This window comes from Phaseolus vulgaris, chromosome 2 (assembly GCF_000499845.2).
Source record: "Phaseolus vulgaris cultivar G19833 chromosome 2, P. vulgaris v2.0, whole genome shotgun sequence".
Classification (NCBI taxonomy): Eukaryota; Viridiplantae; Streptophyta; class Magnoliopsida; order Fabales; family Fabaceae; genus Phaseolus; species Phaseolus vulgaris.
The window spans coordinates 43,605,585-43,624,804 of NC_023758.2; the positions used below are offsets into that span (position 1 = coordinate 43,605,585).

Here is a 19,220-nt window from a genome sequence, read left to right on the forward strand (position 1 = left end):
ATAAACTTATGGTTTAAATTCAGTTTTTTCTTATTGCTCAAAATTTTCATATGGTATTTAGTTTTTTTTTTATCATTTTCTTTTGATTCTTATTCGTGCTCATAAAGGATATAGTGATAAGTTATTCTTTAAATCATATCAACGGTTGATTTACATGTTTTTTTTTAAAAAAGTCCTATATTTTAGTTTTAGTTTTTAATAAAAAAAATATTTAATTTTTTTAGAATTTTTTTATTTTTAATAAATATATGCAGCTTCTAAAAATAAAAAAAATGTATTACGATAGTGTTAATTTATAATTCAAATTTTGGTAATAGTACTTTGAAGAATAAGAAATAAAATTATGTCAAAATAAATGTTTAAATTTGGGAAAATCTTAACAATTATTTTTAATCATGGTTATGGACGATAATTATTACTAACACCGTGCTAAAATGGTTTCATAATTGTAAAATTAATTATAGTTTCACTAACATGAAAGCTTTTATTTAAAAAATAATAATAATTATTATAGTTTGACTATAAGATGTTGGTTTATTAGGCAACAATTGTGCAGGAATTACTTGTTTCAATTTTATTAAATTGTTGTGTTGCTGAGAAAATGCATTATGTTTCAACCGTGATAGAGAACAAACTCCATCAATTGCTAATTGCAATGCCCATCACTATGATAAAAAAAAACGTTGATATCAACATCTATGCCAACACCAATAAAACACAAATCAAATAACTACTAAAATGTTTAAATAATAAAAAACGGATCAATAAAAAAGGACCAAGAAAAAAAAAGTCTGAAATGTCTATGAAAATTAGTATTAAAATTAATTTTAATTAAAATTTTATTAAATCCAAAAAATAATATCATTAAAGTTAATCAACAAAGATATTTTTCGCTTTTGAATTAAATAAGTTAAGGAAAAAAAATCTATAAATTATCTTTAAATTTAATTTTTAAACGATTAAAACTTCATCACGATTTTATCACTAAAAAATATTTTAATATACAAATATATATATATATATGGACGCATTATATTATGTTATCCAAAGGGAATATCCACACGCACATGAGGAGGAGAATAAAAAATTGTTTGGAGTGGAAAGAGTGGGTAGGTTCAGGTCAAAAGTTAGTTTATTTGTGAAGACTATGGACTTTTAAATTAGTATTATTTTTTTAAGGTGTGGCTAATTAATCAGGTTTAAGAGATTAATAGTGGGTGAAATATTTTATCAGAGCAAACGTCTTACCTACCATTTATGAACCCAAACCTACCTACCACTTCTCAGTTATTATAAATTTCTTTTTTTATTTCCAAATTTGGTTTGCTAAATTTTTTCTCAGCTTTATTTTGTGTGTGAAGCATAAAAAAGTTATAATGAAGAGTTTAAGTCTTCAGTTTTGTTAGTTAATTGTCTACTTCCTCCACCACTTATCTCATTTTCAAATGTTTATTTATTATTCATTGTACTTATGTGTTTCTATATTTTTATTGATAAACTTATTCAAGTAAAGTATTTGATTTATAGACCACACTCACATGAAAAATTCATAATTTTTACGAAATTAAAGGATACTCAATTTAAAGCACATTCATTTTAAATTGTTTTATCGTAATTAATGTGGAAAAATAAAGTTTAATTATTCATATTTTTTTATCAATAATAAAAAAAAGTGAATCACTCTAAGGATAGTTCAACCTTTATACAAAGAGATAAAAATCTTGATCTCCCAAAAAAAAAAACTGAATCTCCAAAAGAAAACTCCATCTAACAATACAAGAGCCCCTAACAAACCTTAGAAACCACCCACATAGTTACCCAACAAGGGAATTTAATTAAACTATCCTTATGCAAAACAAATGGTCAAGACACCAATCAAAATAACAAAGTGTGATTTGGAAGTTAGCCAAAACCATACCTTTAACTGAGCACAACAAACGTTTCCACATTATCGACCGTTCCCCCTTTGAAAATAACATTGTTCATATGTTTCCAAACCTCGCTAACTACTACAATCCAAGTCGTTTCCCAAACTTCATTCATTGTGTCAGAAGCGTTACATGGCCTAAACTAAAGAAAGGGAATACGTGTGTGGGTAAGCTGACTAACTTATGATTTATTCATAGAGATTCAGTTTGGTATAATAAGTTTCCAATTAATTTATTCTTAAAGATTTTTATAAATAGGTATAATCTACCTATGTATCATTTTTGTTAACATATGAGTTTTGGTCTAATCCTTTATGTTTTTTTGTGTAGTTTCTTTTTTTTTAATAATATATTTTTCATGGGATGAAAGATAATTGTTGTTATTTGAAGTATCAACCTAACTAAGATGTCAAGTTGAATAGTGATGTCTAACATAAAAGTTTTATATAATTTTTTTAAAATATTTTATTTAAATAAAACAATATAATTTTGTTGAATTTTAATTATCTTATTTAGACTGAGTGCATTAATTACCACAAAATACAAAAATAAAATATTTAACAATTAAAAATATCAGTCCATTATATATTTCAATCAATGTTGGTTGAGGTTACTTTTAGTCAAGGTTTACAAGATTTTTTGAGCCAATATTAATAAATAATTTTTCTTTATTACACTAGTAGATATTATTTTTAGTTGATATGAATAATTAGTATTTTAGTTAATATTAATTAGGGTTATTTTTTTGACATAATAAATTTTTTTTTTGGTCACATTTTACGAATGGTGTTGTTAACAAAAATTTCCAACTAAATTTGGTCAAAATAATTTTAATTAAGATTTGCGGAAAGTTTTTCCATTTGAGCAATCTCTATTAACATTGATTAAAAAACAATAACAAATCAAACAAAGTTTAACTATCATCCACCAAACAATAGTTTTGCTGCCAAACAATAGTTTTGTTGACATTGATTGATTTATGTTGACCAATAAATAACCTTAGTTTGCTTCAATGGAAAAATATTTTTAACAAAGTAACAAAAAAAACTCCTAAATTAATTGAAAACCATAACTTATGTTGGTTCATAAATAGTATCCTTCTTATCGATAATAAATGCTACAAATATATTGGTGGTCTCAATATCGATGGAGATAATCCTAATTAATGTAAAATAAATAAAAAATGGATTCGAGTTAATAAAAAATAACTTGGTCAATGTTAAAAAAAACAATTTACATAAACTAAAAATAACTCCAATGTCAACAAGAAAAAAAATGTTTAACATTCGTTTAAAACACCACTAATGTAAAAAAAGACCAATCAAATATTGATAGTGATAATTAAAAAATAACCATGATCAACTATACTATAAAAGAAACTTCCACCACAGGAGTTTAACATGATTTAAGATCATAACTTTTCAACTTTGTTTGAGTCAATAACATCTCAACCGAGTAAAATATCATAAATAAAAAAAAAAAAAATCGAATTGAAAAGAAAATTATAAAAAAATACATATATAAAAGATAAAAGAATATAAAAGTTAATTTTTTAAATTTTAGACAAAAATTAAAATTATTTTAAATAATCAAATTTCTTTCGCATAATTTTACAATTTTAATTTCTTTTAAAATTCACTACTAAACAACATAATTTTTTAATTAAACGTGATCTGAGGCTTTGCCACGTGTAGCTACATCCCATGACTCAATTCAATTTACAAGATTCAACACAACACGTGACACTGCAAATATTTAGAAAGTAATTAATTTTATAAAGACGTAATATATTTCATAATAAAATACCTGATTAGATAAAGATTTTTTTTCTCAAAACTAAAATTTTAGAAATTTATAACAATATTTTTTATTACTTAAAAATATATCATTTTAATTTTACCTAAAAATACTTTGAAATTCTTTCAATTTTGTCGTCTACACATTTTGTGTTTTTTTTGGTGCTCTTTTCAATTTTTGTGTTTTTTTTTTCGCGAACTAGTTAAGATTAGGGCATTGTTGACTTAATTTTTATATAATTTTTTTATTAATATTAATTGTAATTTCTTTTTGGTCAAAAGTTGATTGTGATTTTTTTGTCGACATGAGCAAAGTTATTTTTTTTTATTAATTTAAATTAGTGTTACTTTTTAATGGATGATAATGAGGGTTTTCCGACTCAAGATCAGTAATGTTTTACAATTGATGTCAAATGGATTTTTTTTATATGAACTAAATTTATTTTCATTGAATGTTAGTTAAAGATATTTTTCAACTAACTCGATTGAAGTTATTTTTTTTTTACTAATGAAAGTTGAGATTATTTATTTATTAATGTTAGTTAAGGTTTATCTGTTGTTAACTGAAGTTTTCTTTTATCAACATTGATGCAACTAATTTTTAGTTTATATAAGTTAAGATTTTTGGGTTAATATTGATAACAATTATTTTTTAGTTTATATTATTAATTTTTTTAAAGATACAAATAAAGAGTTTCCTTGATCAATAATAACGAAATTATTTTTTAATGCACGTCAATTATATCATTTTAATTGGTACTTGTTGTGATTATTTTTTAATATTTATTATTATTATTTTAATTTACGTTATTAATCATGTTTTTGGTCAAGCATCTGTGATTTTTTTAGTATTGACCGAAAAATCTTTTTTTGTAACTAATATCGATTAAGAACTCTTTTAATAAAAATAAGTCAAAAATTCAGTCAAAATAATTTGAACGATTAATCAAAATAACAGTGTCTGACTTGAACTAAATATAAAATCAACCAATTTGAAACGAAACTTAACTCATATTTGCTCAAAAAATCTGAACAGATGAAAAATAACTTCAATTTCAACTAAAAGCGCCATGAACTAATATTTAAATATTATTTAATATTAAAACACATTTTTATTTGATAATAATTGTAATAATTTATTTTAAAAAAATTGTTGGGTCACAATAAAATGTTTAAAAACAAAATAAGTTGAAACAGTAAAAAAATATTTTGGCACTTTATCCGATTATAAAAGTAGTTTGTAAAAGTGGTTTGTTTCTTGGGCAATTAAAGTTATGGCCTTAAACTAAAGTAACAAAAGTAGGTCTAAAGCTGAGAAGTCTTTTCATAATCTAAATCATTGTCTCAAAATCTTTTATTTTATTTGGATTAGGATGGTTTAGACCACCCTTAACAAAATTATACTCCAAATTAACTTTTTCTTTAATAAAAATCATATAAGACGATCATTGGCATTACATTAAAAAAAATATAAAAAAAAGGAACTAAACCAAACTAATGAAGAAAACTTCTCGATACTAGCATAAACAATTATATTGAGAATTTTAAAAAATAAAATAATCAGTAATAAAATTTTAGTAATAAAATTTTATGATTGAATAAGGTAATAAAATCTTATAATATTAATGTATGTCATTATCATTATTCTTACTTTGATTGATCTATTTTAGAGTTCATCTTATTAGCTTCTACTTCAATTTTATAAGAACGTTTCGATTTTTTAGAAGTTTAAACTAGTCCATCGTATTTACTTACTAATTTTTTTTAGTATTTTTTCAACTCATAATCTAAATACTAAATTGATTTGTTGTAAAAAAATATCAATCAATAGATTCAATTATATTCACCATCAAAACAATCTAAATACCAAATTGATTTTGTTCCTGATAGGGAGATGGGACCTAGAGAACTATTGAAGTCTTATTCTCCTTCCTTCGGTCGGGCAGGTGACTGTGTGATGAACTGTGATTCTTCTCGTCTTCTGGCTTATCCTTCGGCACTCGGCGCTCGGTCGTCGGGCGAATCACCGGATGGTGGGGGTACATGCGAAGGCACTCCGACGCTCAAGTCAGTAAAGCGGGTGGTCAGCTCTCAGGTAGGTGAACAGTAATAAATGACATACCTTACTCCTTGGGATGCGCGCTATTTATATTATTCTAATGGACCTACCTTGTTGGGCCCGTTTATCGAGGTGGATACCGCTTAGGGTTGCATTACCTAATTCTTGATGATGGATTAGCTTCACTGATCTCGGTTTGAGCGTTAATTGTGATAGGGTTCGGCCATCGGCCAAGTTCCCTTGATGCGGGTCGGCCATCGGCCAAATCCTTGTGGTCTCGGTCGTCTTAGTTAAGTCTTCTAAGGTCTCGGCCTCTCGGCACAAGTCTCCAAAGGTCTCGGCCTCTTGGCCTCCTGGCGCAAGTCTCCCAAGGTCTCGGCCAAGTCTTCTAAGGCCTCAGCCTCTCGGCCTCTCGGCCAAGTCTGCTAAGGTCTCGGTCAGGTTCCCCTGATCTCGGTCAGGTTGACTGGGCATCACTAAAAATATTTTAATATACATATATATATATATATATATATATATATATATATATATATATATATATATATATATGGACGCATTATATTATGTTATCCAAATGGAATATCCAGACGCACATGAGGAGGAGAATAAAAAATTGTTTGGAGTGGAAAGAGTAGGTAGGTTCAGGTCAAAAGTTAGTTTATTTGTGAAGACTATGGACTTTTAAATTAGTATTATCTTTTTAAGGTGTGGCTAATTAATCAGGTTTAAGAGATTAATAGTGGATGAAATATTTTATTAGAACAAACGTCTTACCTACCATTTATGAACCCAAACCTACCTACCACTTCTCAGTTATTATAAACTTCTTCTTTTTATTTCCAAATTTGGTTTTCTAAATTTTTTCTTAGCTTTTTTTGTGTGAAGCATAAAAAAGTTATAATGAAGAGTTTAAGTCTTCAATTTTGTTAGTTAATTGTCTACTTCCTCCACCACTTATCTCATTTTCAAGTGTTTATTTATTCTTCATTGTAGTTATGTGTTTCTATATTTTTATTTATAGGAAACCACTCTCCAACCTTATACAAATAAAAGTATGTGAACCTTTATGGACCACACTCACCTGAAAAATTCATAATTTTTACAAATATTTTCTACCAAGTTATACCTTATAGATGTAAAAGAGAAAATAAATTAATGTTAAATAAAATACTTGCCCCTGTATCACTAATTTGTATTCCTGAAACGCTCCAACAATACATATTTATAAAGGTATTGATACAAAATAATTAAGATAGGCTAAGATTTTAACAAAAAGTAAGCATTATAATATGTCTGGTGGAGAATATTAGAAAGTAATTAATTTTATAAAGACGTAATATATTTTATAATAAAATAATTAATTAGAATAAAGTTGGGTTTTACTAATGTCTTATTAGAATGTGACTCTGTCTTGGTTTGTGTTGCCTGCTATGACAAATGTTCCTTAGATGCTTCGTAATCGATGAAATACTTGTCTTAAATACTGTGTAAAAATCAGGTTTAGGGTTACTCATATTTTTCGTGAAGGGAATGCGTCTGCTAATAAGTTAACTAATTTAAAATTTATTCATAGATAATCATTTATTAATAGGTATATTTTACCTATGTATCGTTTTTGTTAACATATGGGTTTTGGTCTAATCTTCCATATTTTTGTATTTTTTTTTAATAATATTTTTTCATGTGATAACAAATTATTGTTGTTATTTGAGATGTGAGCTGAGATGTCAAGTAACATAGGGATGTCTAACATAAAAGTTTTTTTATAAAAAAAAATAAAAAAAATACCTGATTACATAAAGGTTTTTTTCTCAAAACTAAAATTTTATAAATTTATAACAATATTTTGATTAGTTAAAAATAGATCATTTTAATTTTGCCCAAAACTAATACTTTGAAATTCTTTCAATTTTGTCGTCCACACATTTTTTTTCGTGCTCTTTTCAAATTTTGTGTTTTTTTTTTCGTGAACTAGTTAAGATTAGGGCATTGTTGACTTAATTTTTATATAATTTTTTATTAATATTAATGATAATTTCTTTTTTGTCCAAAGTTGATTATGATTTTCTTTGTCGATATGATCAAAGTTATTTTTTTATTAATTTAAATTAGTGTTACTTTTTAATAGATGATAGTGAGGGTTTTCTGACTCAACTTCAATAATGTTTTACAATTGATGTCAAATGGATTTTTTTTTTTATATCAACTAAATTTATTTTCATTTAATGTTACTTAAATATATTTTTCAACTAACTCGATTGAAGTTATTTTTTTGACTAATGAAAGTTGAGATTATTTATTTATTAATGCTAGTTAAGGTTTATCTGTTGTTAAGTGAAGTTTTCTTTTATCAGCATTGATGCAACTAATTTTTAGTTTATATAAGTTAAGATTTTTGGGTTAATATTGATAACAATTATTTTTTAGTTGATATTATTAATTTTTTTAAAGATACAAATAAAGAGTTTCCTTGATCAATAATAACGAAATTATTTTTTAATTCACGTCAATTATATCATTTTAATTGGTACTTGTTGTGATGATTTTTTGATATTTATTATGATTATTATTATTTTAATTTACGTTATTAATCTTGTTTTCAGTCAAGCATCTGTGATTTTTTTTAGTATTGACCGAAAAAACTTTTTTTTATAACTAATATCGATTAAGAACTCTTTTAATAAAAATAAGTCAAAAATTCAGTCAAAATAATTTGAACGATTAATCAAAATAATAGTGACTGACTTTAACTAAATATAAAATCAACCAATTTGAAACGAATCTTAACTCATATTTGCTCAAAAAATCTGAACAGATGAAAAATAACTTAAATTTCAATTAAAAGCGCCATGAACTAATATTTCAATATTATTAATATTATTTAATATTTAAACACATCTTTATTTGATAATAATTGTAATAATTTATTTTAAAAAAATTGTTTGAACACAATAAAATGTTTAAAAACAAAAATAAGTTAAAACAGTAAAAAAAATATTTTGGCACTTTGTCGGATTATAAAAGTAGTTTGTAAAAGTAGTTTGTTTCTTGGGGCAATTAAAGTTATGGCCTTAAACAAAAGTAGCAAAAGTAGGTCTAAAGGTGAGAAGTCTTTTCATAATCTAAATCATTGTCTCAAAATCTTTTATTTTATTTGGATTAGGATGGTTTAGACCACCCTTAATAACAAAATTATACTCCAAAATTAACTTTATAAAAACATTCCGATTTAGAAATTTGAACTAGTCCACCATCTTTACTTACTAATATTTTTTAGTATTTTTTCAACTCATAATCTAAATACTAAATTGATTTGTTGTAAAAAAATATCAAGATAAATTCAATTATTTTCACTATCAAAACTATTAGAAATGATTTCTTCTTCTTAAAATATATTCACAACAATAACTTTAGTTATGAATTTATTTTGAATCTAGTTACATTTCCACCATTTTCAAATCCCCACGTTTATTTACTTTTATTGATTGTATTGATTTTAATTAAAAATTGATAATTTTTTAATGTGATACTTTGAAACAATTATCTGCACAATTCATTTTTTTCGAATAGCATTATTAGTATAAATTAATTATAACTGAAATAAATTGAAGAGAAACAGTGTTTGTATTTTGAAAGTAAAAGGAAACCTTAAGTGACAGAGAAATTGTATTCTGTATCCATCAGAAACAGAGAAATTGTATTAAGCTAATTGTTACAGCAAAACAGAGGAAACCCCTTTTAAAAAGGGAAATAAACGGATGTGATTGTTTTTGGTAATCGACAACCGCTAAGGGAATAAAAGCAATTAAATAATAATTACAATACCCTCCCCTCAAGCTAGATAATGAATACTCATTATTCCAAGCTTGGAAATGATGTTCTGAAAATTAGAATGATTCAACGATTTGGTGAAGATATCAGCTGGTTGATCACAAGATTGAATGGAAAGAAGATGAAAAAGTCCAGCATTTAACTTCTCTCGGACAACGTGGCAGTCGATGTCAATATGCTTGGTTCTTTCATGAAAAGTTGGATTCAAAGCTATGTGACGGGCAACTTGATTGTCACAGTATAAAACTGTGGTAGCATTAGGCTTGATATTAAAATCATTGAGGAGATGAGTGAGCCACTGAACCTCACAAGTAGTAGTGGCAAAAGCACGGTATTCAGCTTCAGAGGAAGAACGAGATACGGTGGTTTGCTTTTTGGACTTCCAAGAAATAAGAGAAGTGCCAAGAAAAATACAAAGACCAGTCGTCGATCGCCTTGTATTTGGACATGCAACCCAATCAGAATCACTAAAGGCCTTCAATTGAATGTTATTGTCAGCAGCAAAAAAAATGCCTTGTGCAGGATTGGCTTTTATGTACCGGAGAATATGTTGAGCAGCTTGATGATGATGAATGGTTGACTGTTGAACAAACTGACTAAGTAGATGTACAACAAAGGTGATGTCAGGACGTGTGTTGGTTAAGTAGAGAAGTCGCCCAATTAATCTGCGATAGGAATTGGCATTGTGAAGAAGAGGCTTGTCTTCAAAAAGAACTTTGGTATCATGAATCAAAGGAGTAGAAGATGGCTTGCTGGCAAGCATTCCGCATTCGTGGAGAATGTCAAGGGCATACTTGCGTTGACATATATGTATGCCTTTTTTTGTTCTAGCAATTTCCAATCCGAGAAAATACTTGAGGTGACCCAGATCTTTGATTCTGAAACTGGAATGCAAGGAGTTCTTTATACTGTTGATCTCATCAATGGAATTTCCAGCAAGGATGATGTCATCTACATAAACAAGTAAAGCAGTGAAAGTGCATGCAGTCTTTTTAATGAATAAGGTATAATCTGAACTAGATTGTATAAACCCAACAGAGATAAGAAATGAGGATAATTTGGCAAACCATTGTCTACTTTCCTGTTTCAGCCCATACAAAGATTTGGTTAATCTGCAAACTTGGTTAGGTTTAGATGTTATAAGTTCTGGAGGAGGAGTCATATAGACTTCTTCATCAAGATCTCCATGAAGGGAGGCATTGTCCACATCCAATTGATGTAGGTGCCAGTTATGTGCAGATGCAAGAGCAAGCAATAAACGGATAGTGGTCAGCTTAGCAACTGGAGAAAAAGTATCTAAAAAATCTATACCTTCTAACTGATTATACCCTTTAGCTACTAAACGTGCTTTATACCTTTCTATGGAACCATCTGATTTGTACTTTATCTTGTAAATCCATCTGCATCCAATAGAAGTCTTGTTAGGAGGTAATTCAGTGATATACCATGTCTTATTGGCTTGAAGAGCACGAACTTCTCTGTTCATAGCTTCCACCCAATTAGAGTTTCTTATGGCTTCCTCATAAGTGTGGGGTTCAACATGTGAAGAAATAGCCAAAGTAAAATTCAAATGCTTGTCAGATAGGAAATCATATGTCAAAACAGAAGATATAGGATATTTGATTTTGAAATTAGAATTAGAACCTTTGTGCAGATTTGCAATTTGATGTTGATAATCAGCAAGATAGGAAGGAATTTTCTTTACTCTTTTAGATCGTCTCAGATCACTACCAAGGCCATCTTGAATAACAATGTCAGGATCTATATTATTGAAGCTGTTACTTTCTATCAAATTGTCAATACAGTTCGGAATCTCCAAAACAAAATCAACATTGTGAGCAATTTCTGGTGTGTTATAAGAATTTTGAATATGAACAATATTACCTGAATCAGCCATGGCACTTTCAGTACAACTATTAAGATCAAGTAAGAGATTAGTGATGAGCATATATTTATTCACACTCATTAGCCTAATTCATAGATTATTGGACTATAATAATAAATAAATCCATTGTTTTAATTAATATTCTTATAATTGGGTTTATTTGGGCCTTAACTATTATTATTGTTAATTTTGTGTTTTTAGAGTAAATTATCCGGAGGAAGCATCTACCTTTGTGAATGGGCCAAATATGCAAAAGTCCAAGTTGCTTCTTGAACCAAAACAGGAAACAAATTCTGAGGAGAAGAAAGAGAAAATAAAATCTACAATATCTCAGAAACAAAATTGGAAGCAAATCTTCTGCAAAATACAAGAATTATGGAAAGATAGAAACTTGGAAACGGTTAACACAATATACACTACAATATTCTCTCAAGATCCTTGGAGCAGAAAAGCCTATAAAAGGACACAAGCATCAAGGAGAAAAGAGAGAGCTTCATAGGGTTTTCTTAGTTTATTTTCTTCTTAGTAATTCTTTTGTTTTGCCTCCGCATGGAAGGCTAAACCTTTTTGGTTGATTCTTTTGTAATTCCCCATTGAGTTCTGAGGTTTTGTTCCAATAAAAGTTTCGATTTTTAAGTCTCTATAGCAGTTGTTTTTATTGTCTAATCTCCTGGAAAACTGGTTTTTGTGAGAGGTTGTACTTGAACGCATGATTGAGAGTCTTCCTTATCTTAAACTTTGGTTTCTTAGTTAGTTCGCATTGTTCTAATTAATTTCTTGGGCGCATGATTCAAGGGAGAGGAGGTAAGCATTCCCATGGAGTATACGCATGGAACAAAGTGGGTATTGATTAAACTAGTAGACGCATGCTTTATTAGTGAGTTTCAGTTGAATCAGATCGGCGCATGTTCAATCTGGTTTAGCTCTGTTGGAGGATTGAGAAAAGATTAATCTTTAGAGAACCTGTGAAGAATTCAATGGTGGAAGAACTTGGGATCAACCGCTTTTTATTTGCTATTTTAGTCTCTTTTATATTTTCTGCACAACTATCTCAAACCCCTTTTTTATCTTTATTGTTATTGCTAACTTTTATTGCTTGCAGATAGATTTTAAACCCTGATCAACTGATTTTACTATTGGATTCGTTGGGAGACGACTTGGGGACATTTGTCCACAATTATACTATCATATCTCTAGTGTTAGACAAGTCTACGCTAGAATCATATTAATTTGACAGCAAAACGACAGCTATCAATTAGCATCATCATGAATCAAACTATCATTATTTTTATCGTGGTTATTGGTTAGATTGTAAGGAAAAATGTTTTCGTAAAAGATAACATTTCTACTGATAAAAATTTCTCTACTTTTAACATCAAGCAGTACATACCCTTTAATGCCAGTTTTATATCCTATGAAAACACTTTTTCTAGATCTTGGTTCAAGCTTACTGTGATTGTTTTCCAAAGTGGAGGCAAAACATAAGCAACCAAAGGTTTTAAGATTTAAATATGTAGGGGGTTGGCAGTATAACATCTCATAAGGAGACTTACCTTTCAAAATTTTTGAAGGAAGTCTATTTATTAAATGAGTAGCATGACTAACAGCATAAGACCAGTAGATTTTAGACAAACCTGATTGAAAAAGAAGGCTACATGTGACATTCATGATATGCTGGTGTTTTCTTTCGGCAACAACATTTTGTTGGGGAGTTTCAACACAAGTTCTTTGATGCAGAATGCCATATTTCTCATACAATTCATTACAATCAAATTCTTTTCCATTATCAGTTCTAATAGTTTTGATGTTTCGATTAAACTGGTTTTTAACAAGAATGATAAAATTGTGTAACAAGTTTCTAGTTTCTCCTTTAGTTTTCATAAGAAAAATCCAAGAGTGCCTGGAACAATCATCAACAATAGTAAGAAAGTATTTATGACCGTGAATAGAGCTAACAGCAATAGGTCCCTGTATATCTATATGTATGAGATCAAAAGTGTTTAAAGAAACAATATTACTTATTTGAAAAGGGAGTTTATGTTGTTTAGCAAGGTGACATATATCACACAACTTATCAGAACTAGAATTAACATAAGGAAAAGTTTTGCAAACTTGTTCAACAACATGTTTGGAAGGATGGCCTAATCTAAAATGCCATAGGTCAATATCATTCTCTTTAGAATTAAGGACATTACAATTCATCAAATATTTTTCTTCGTGTATGTTAACAGGATCATGAAGACAATATAAACCTCCATGCAAATCAGCTTGACCAATCGTCTTGAATGTAGTATTGTCCTGTATCTGACAGCTCTTATGAGAAAATATTAGTTTACAATTAGAATCATCAATCAACTTAGGCACAAAAATCAATTTAAACACAAAATCTGGTATGTACAGAACATTATAAATGGTAAGATTATTATCAAATTGTATTGTTCCAGCATATTCAGCAGTGACAGTTGAATTATCAGGCAGTTTTATGAAAACAGGTTTAATTCTAAAAAAAAATTTAAACTGGTTTTTATCGTAAGTAACATGATCTGTAGCACCTGTATCGAGAATCCAATGAAAATTTGATTTACCTGGTTTGGTATGATGTGTGGCCGAGACATCTTTGTTGACACTATGTATTTGGTTTACACTGTGGTTTGGTGATTCTTGCAATAACTTCAAAAGTTGTTGAACTTGTTCAGCAGTGAAAGAAGGATTATTCTGTCTTATGTCTTGATCACTATTGTTCCTATAAATTTGACTATCATCACTTCTTTGAACAATACTGCAAGATTGGTCATTGCCTTTTTCCCTTTCAAAATTCTCATTTCTTTGCTTGTACCATGGAGGGTACCCGTGCTTGGCATAACATTCATCAACTGTGTGATTCAGTCTGTGACAATATGAGCATTGTTTCCCTTGAGTATAGCTTCTACCTCTACCTCTTCCTCCTTTCCAGTTGTTATTTCTCCCTTGCGGTTTCCAATTCTCTTGATCTTGCAATTTCCAGTTATTCTGTTTGTTAGTGCCATTCCAATTTTGTTGTTTCTCAGCCAGATTAATCATAGCTCTATTATCCAAATTTCCATTTCCATTAAGTTGACGTTCCAGCTGAATCAACAAGGCAAACACACGACTAATGTTGGGAAGGGGTTCCATCATCAAGACTTGGGTTTTCACAGTACTGTAAACCTCATTAAGCCCTTTCAGAAAACATATAACGTACTCTAAGTCTCTGTAATTGTGAGAGATTCTTGACAGATCACATTGACAGGTGCCACCACATGTGCATCTTGGTATAGGTCTCAAATATTCTAATTCTTCCCAAAGAATTTTCAGATCAGTATAAAATTGGGTAACATTTCTCTCACCTTGTTTGATGGAGTGAATCTCTTGGAGTAAATCGGAGATCCGAAAATGGTTGCCTCTTGAAAAACGTTCCTTCAAATCATCCCAGAGATTCTTTGCAATGTAGATGTAGACCATGCTTTCGGAAATTTGTGTTGACAGGGTGCGATTGATCCAAGACAAGACCATCACATTACACCTCTCCCAAGCTTCAAACAGAGGATCATGGTGTTCTGGCATGTCAATACTGCCATCGACGAATTTCAATTTGTTCTTCGACAAGAGTGCTCTTCTCATATTCCTACTCCAAGAATGGTAATTTTGCTCACTGAGTTGAGGATGAACAAGAACAGCTCCAGGGTTCTCACCGGGATGAAGGTAATAAGCACTAGAAGGATCTCCAGATGGATCCTTGAAAACCTTAACTTCAGAAATCTTGGGCTCGGGATCATCTTTTTTGACAGGCGAGGAAGCCATGGAAAAGCAAGAACGAACCAAGACACACAAAGAAGAAATAGAAGGATTGACGGTGACGAACGCAGCGGAATCATAACAGGGTTCTGCAACCCGCTCTTGATACCATGAAGAGAAACAGTGTTTGTATTTTGAAAGTAAAAGGAAACCTTAAGTGGCAGAGAAATTGTATTCTGTATTCATCAGAAACAGAGAAATTGTATTAAGCTAATTGTTAGAGCAAAACAAAGGAAGCGGAAGCCCCTTTTAAAAAAAGAAATAAACGGATGTGATTGTTTTTATAACCGACAACCGCTAAGGGAATAAAAGCAATTAAATAATAATTACAATATAAATAATTAATATCGTCATGATCTCAAATTTATATAAGGTGAATCATTCTTTCCACATAATTTAATTTATGTCTAAATTGATATTAATTGAAGTATGTCTTTGAAACTTCGGATTAATTCAAACCACTATCACTTAAATAAAAAAATGTTGGTAGTTTCATGCCATTGATAATTGATGAAAAAAGGTTGGTAGTTTCATTTTATTTTTGGTTTATAGATTATCTTTAAGATGCTTTTTCCATTATACATTTATTTCATTTAACATTTAATTAATCTGCACTTATACATTTATTGTAAAGTAAAAATGAAAACGAGTAAAATAAAAAGTATTATAACTCCTTTTTTGTAATGTAAAAAATCATCACATTTCTTAATTTTAACCTATAAATATTAAACCACTTATAAGAAATACATTTTTTAATCCATTGCTCTAAGTTCAATACAATTTAAAATTCACGAATTTTATATTTATTGAAATCTTAAATTCATTGTAAGAACAAAAAATTTAAGTTAAATTATGTTTTTAAAGTTGGCAACAATATTGGTTTATCTTGTGCATGAAATACCGTATTTGATAGCTGTAAATATTTTCTAAAACAAAGAAACTATTAGAAAAAGAAATAAAGAAAAAAAATGCTTTTGAAACTCTTGAATGAGCCATGCAAAATTTTGAATCTTCTTCATAAAATGAATGGTGATACTTATGTAAGAGAATGCACCGAATCTTTATGAGGATTCATCCACTATGCGAAGCCATCACAGACTAGGATCCCATTTAAATTTCCTTAACAAAATCAAAGTGAGCAAAACTTTGAATTTGTCCACTCTGTCACCTCATTTTCTTCAACCACAAGGTTCTGCAATCCTTAAACAACGGAAAATTGGTCGTGAATTGGCCAACTTGTTGCAGTTTCCGTTCCCAAATGTTCCTACTTCTCATTACTTTAAGAAAATCCATGCCCACATTGTGGTATTAGGTTTTCACCAACATGATGTCTTCCTTGTTAACACTCTCTTGCATGCATATTCAAAACTGAACAATCTAAGTGATGCACAGAAGCTGTTCGATACTATGCCTAATAGGAATCTGGTTAGTTGGTCCTCCATGGTTTCTATGTACACTCGACATGGTTACAGTGTAGAAGCATTGGTATTGTTCTGCCGGTTCAGGAGAAGTTGCAGTGAGGACCCAAATGAGTACATTTTAGCCAGTGTTATTAAAGCTTGTACACAATTGGGTAGTCTCAGTCAGGCTCTGCTGGTGCATGGTTTTATTGTTAAGGGTGGGTTTGTTCAGGATGTGTATGTGGGTACATCTTTGATTGATTTTTACGCCAAGCATGGTTGTGTTGATGATGCAAGGTTGATTTTTGATGGCCTAAAAGTTAAAACCACTGTCACGTGGACTGCAATTATAGCAGGGTATGCAAAATTTGGAAGAAGTGAAGTATCCTTGAAGCTATTCTACCAAATGAGGGAGGGTGATGTTTATCCAGACAGATATGTGATTTCCAGCGTTTTAAGTGCTTGTTCGATGCTCGAGTTTCTTGAAGGCGGGAGGCAAATTCATGGGTATGTGTTACGGAGGGGCTTTGACATTGATGTTTCAGTGGTTAATGGAATTATAGATTTGTATTTGAAATGTCACAAAGTGAAGACAGGTCGGAAGTTATTCGATCAACTGGTGGATAAAGATGTTGTTTCATGGACCACAATGATTGCCGGGTGCATGCAAAATTCATTCCATGGGTATGCCATGGACCTGTTTGTTGAAATGATTAGAGAGGGTTTGAAGCCTGATGCATTTGCTTGCACTAGTGTTCTCAATTCATGTGGTACACTCCAGGCCCAAGAAAAGGGAAGACAAGTGCATGCCTATGCTATCAAGGTCAATATTGATAATGATGATTTTGTGAAAAATGGTGTGATTGACATGTATGCCAAATGTGATTCCTTGACTAATGCTAGAAAAGTCTTCGACCTTGTGGCTGCTATAAATGTAGTATCCTACAATGCAATGATTGAAGGATACTCGAGACACAACATGCTAGTTGAAGCATTGGATCTTTTTCACGAAATGAGGCTAAGTTTATCACCACCAACTCTCTTAACGTTTGTTAGCCTTCTTGGGCTATCTGCATCCTTATTTCTCCTGGAACTCAGTAGCCAAATCCATTGCCTGATTACTAAATATGGGGCTTCTTTAGACAATTTTGCTGGCAGTGCTCTAATTGATGTTTATTCAAAATGCTCATGTGTTGGGGATGCAAGACTAGTTTTTGAGGAGGTATATGACAAAGACATTGTAGTATGGAATGCAATGTTTTCTGGATACAGCCAACAATCTGAAAATGAAGAGTCTCTCAAACTGTACAAAGATCTACAGATTTCAAGGCTAAAACCCAATGAATTCACTTTTGCTGCAGTAATCACAGCAGCAAGTAACATGGCGAGTCTTCGACACGGCCAGCAATTTCACAACCAAGTGATAAAAATGGGTCTTTATGATGACTCCTTTGTCACAAATTCCCTGGTTGATATGTATGCCAAGTGTGGAAGCATTGAAGAGTCTCACAAAACTTTCATTTCCACAAATCAAAGAGACATTGCCTGTTGGAATTCCATGATTTCAACATATGCCCACCATGGAGAGGCGGCAAAAGCTCTTGAAGTGTTCGAAGACTTGATCATGGAGGGAGCAAAGCCAAATTATGTCACCTATGTAGGTGTACTATCAGCATGTAGCCATGCTGGACTTCTAGACCTTGGATTTCACCACTTTGAATCAATGTCCCAGTTTGGAATTGAACCAGGGATTGATCATTATGCTTGCATGGTTTCTCTCTTGGGCCGGGCTGGTAAAATATATGAAGCCAAGGAATTTATTGAGAAAATGCCTATAAAACCAGCAGCAGTAGTGTGGAGGAGCTTGCTCAGTGCATGTAGAGTTTCAGGTTATGTGGAACTGGGAACATATGCTGCTGAGATGGCAATTTCGTGTGATCCAACTGATAGTGGATCATATATATTACTTTCAAATATTTTTGCATCGAAAGGTATGTGGACAAATGTCAGAAGGGTGAGAGAGAAAATGGACATGTGCAGGGTAGTGAAAGAACCAGGTTGGAGTTGGATTGAAGTGAATAATGAAGTTCACAGATTCATTGCCAGAGACACAGCCCATCGTGACTCTACACTTATATCTTTAGTTTTAGACAATTTGATTCTTCAGATCAAAGGCTTTGGTCATGTGCCTAACACTGCCACATTTTTTATTGATAATTGAGATTAATCAAGCTGATAAAATTACAACTAAGCTAAGCCTTTTAAGTTGTTCATAAATTGAAAGTGTGAACATTGCTTGCTACTTCGTTAGCCAAGCTGTTTTCACCCTGAAGACATTTTTTAACAAGGTTAATTTTTTGATCCGTGTAAATTGGAAAATAAGGTTTTGGTTAATTGTGAGAGATTTGAGTAAACCTTTAAACTAAGACATCATCAATATGGAATGTCTCCTGTTCTTGTATCTCTACAAAAAAAAAAATACAAAAGTGGCTGAATAAAAGGACA

At 30.5% G+C, this 19,220-nt stretch overlaps 1 protein-coding gene across 1 annotated transcript; it reads left to right on the forward strand.

Moving 5' to 3' along the window:
- Positions 1 to 16,292: 16,292 nt before the first annotated feature.
- Positions 16,293 to 18,992, forward strand: LOC137812416 (pentatricopeptide repeat-containing protein At4g39530). The gene has a single exon (XM_068614381.1). The coding sequence runs from the start codon at positions 16,396 to 16,398 to the stop codon at positions 18,934 to 18,936; it is 2,541 nt and encodes an 846-aa protein (XP_068470482.1). The 5' UTR covers positions 16,293 to 16,395; the 3' UTR covers positions 18,937 to 18,992.
- Positions 18,993 to 19,220: the final 228 nt, after the last annotated feature.

Excerpts from the sequence above, each read along its gene's own strand:
- LOC137812416 (XM_068614381.1), top strand. The coding sequence starts at position 16,396 with ATGCGAAGCCATCACAGACTAGGATCCCATTTAAATTTCCTTAACAAA.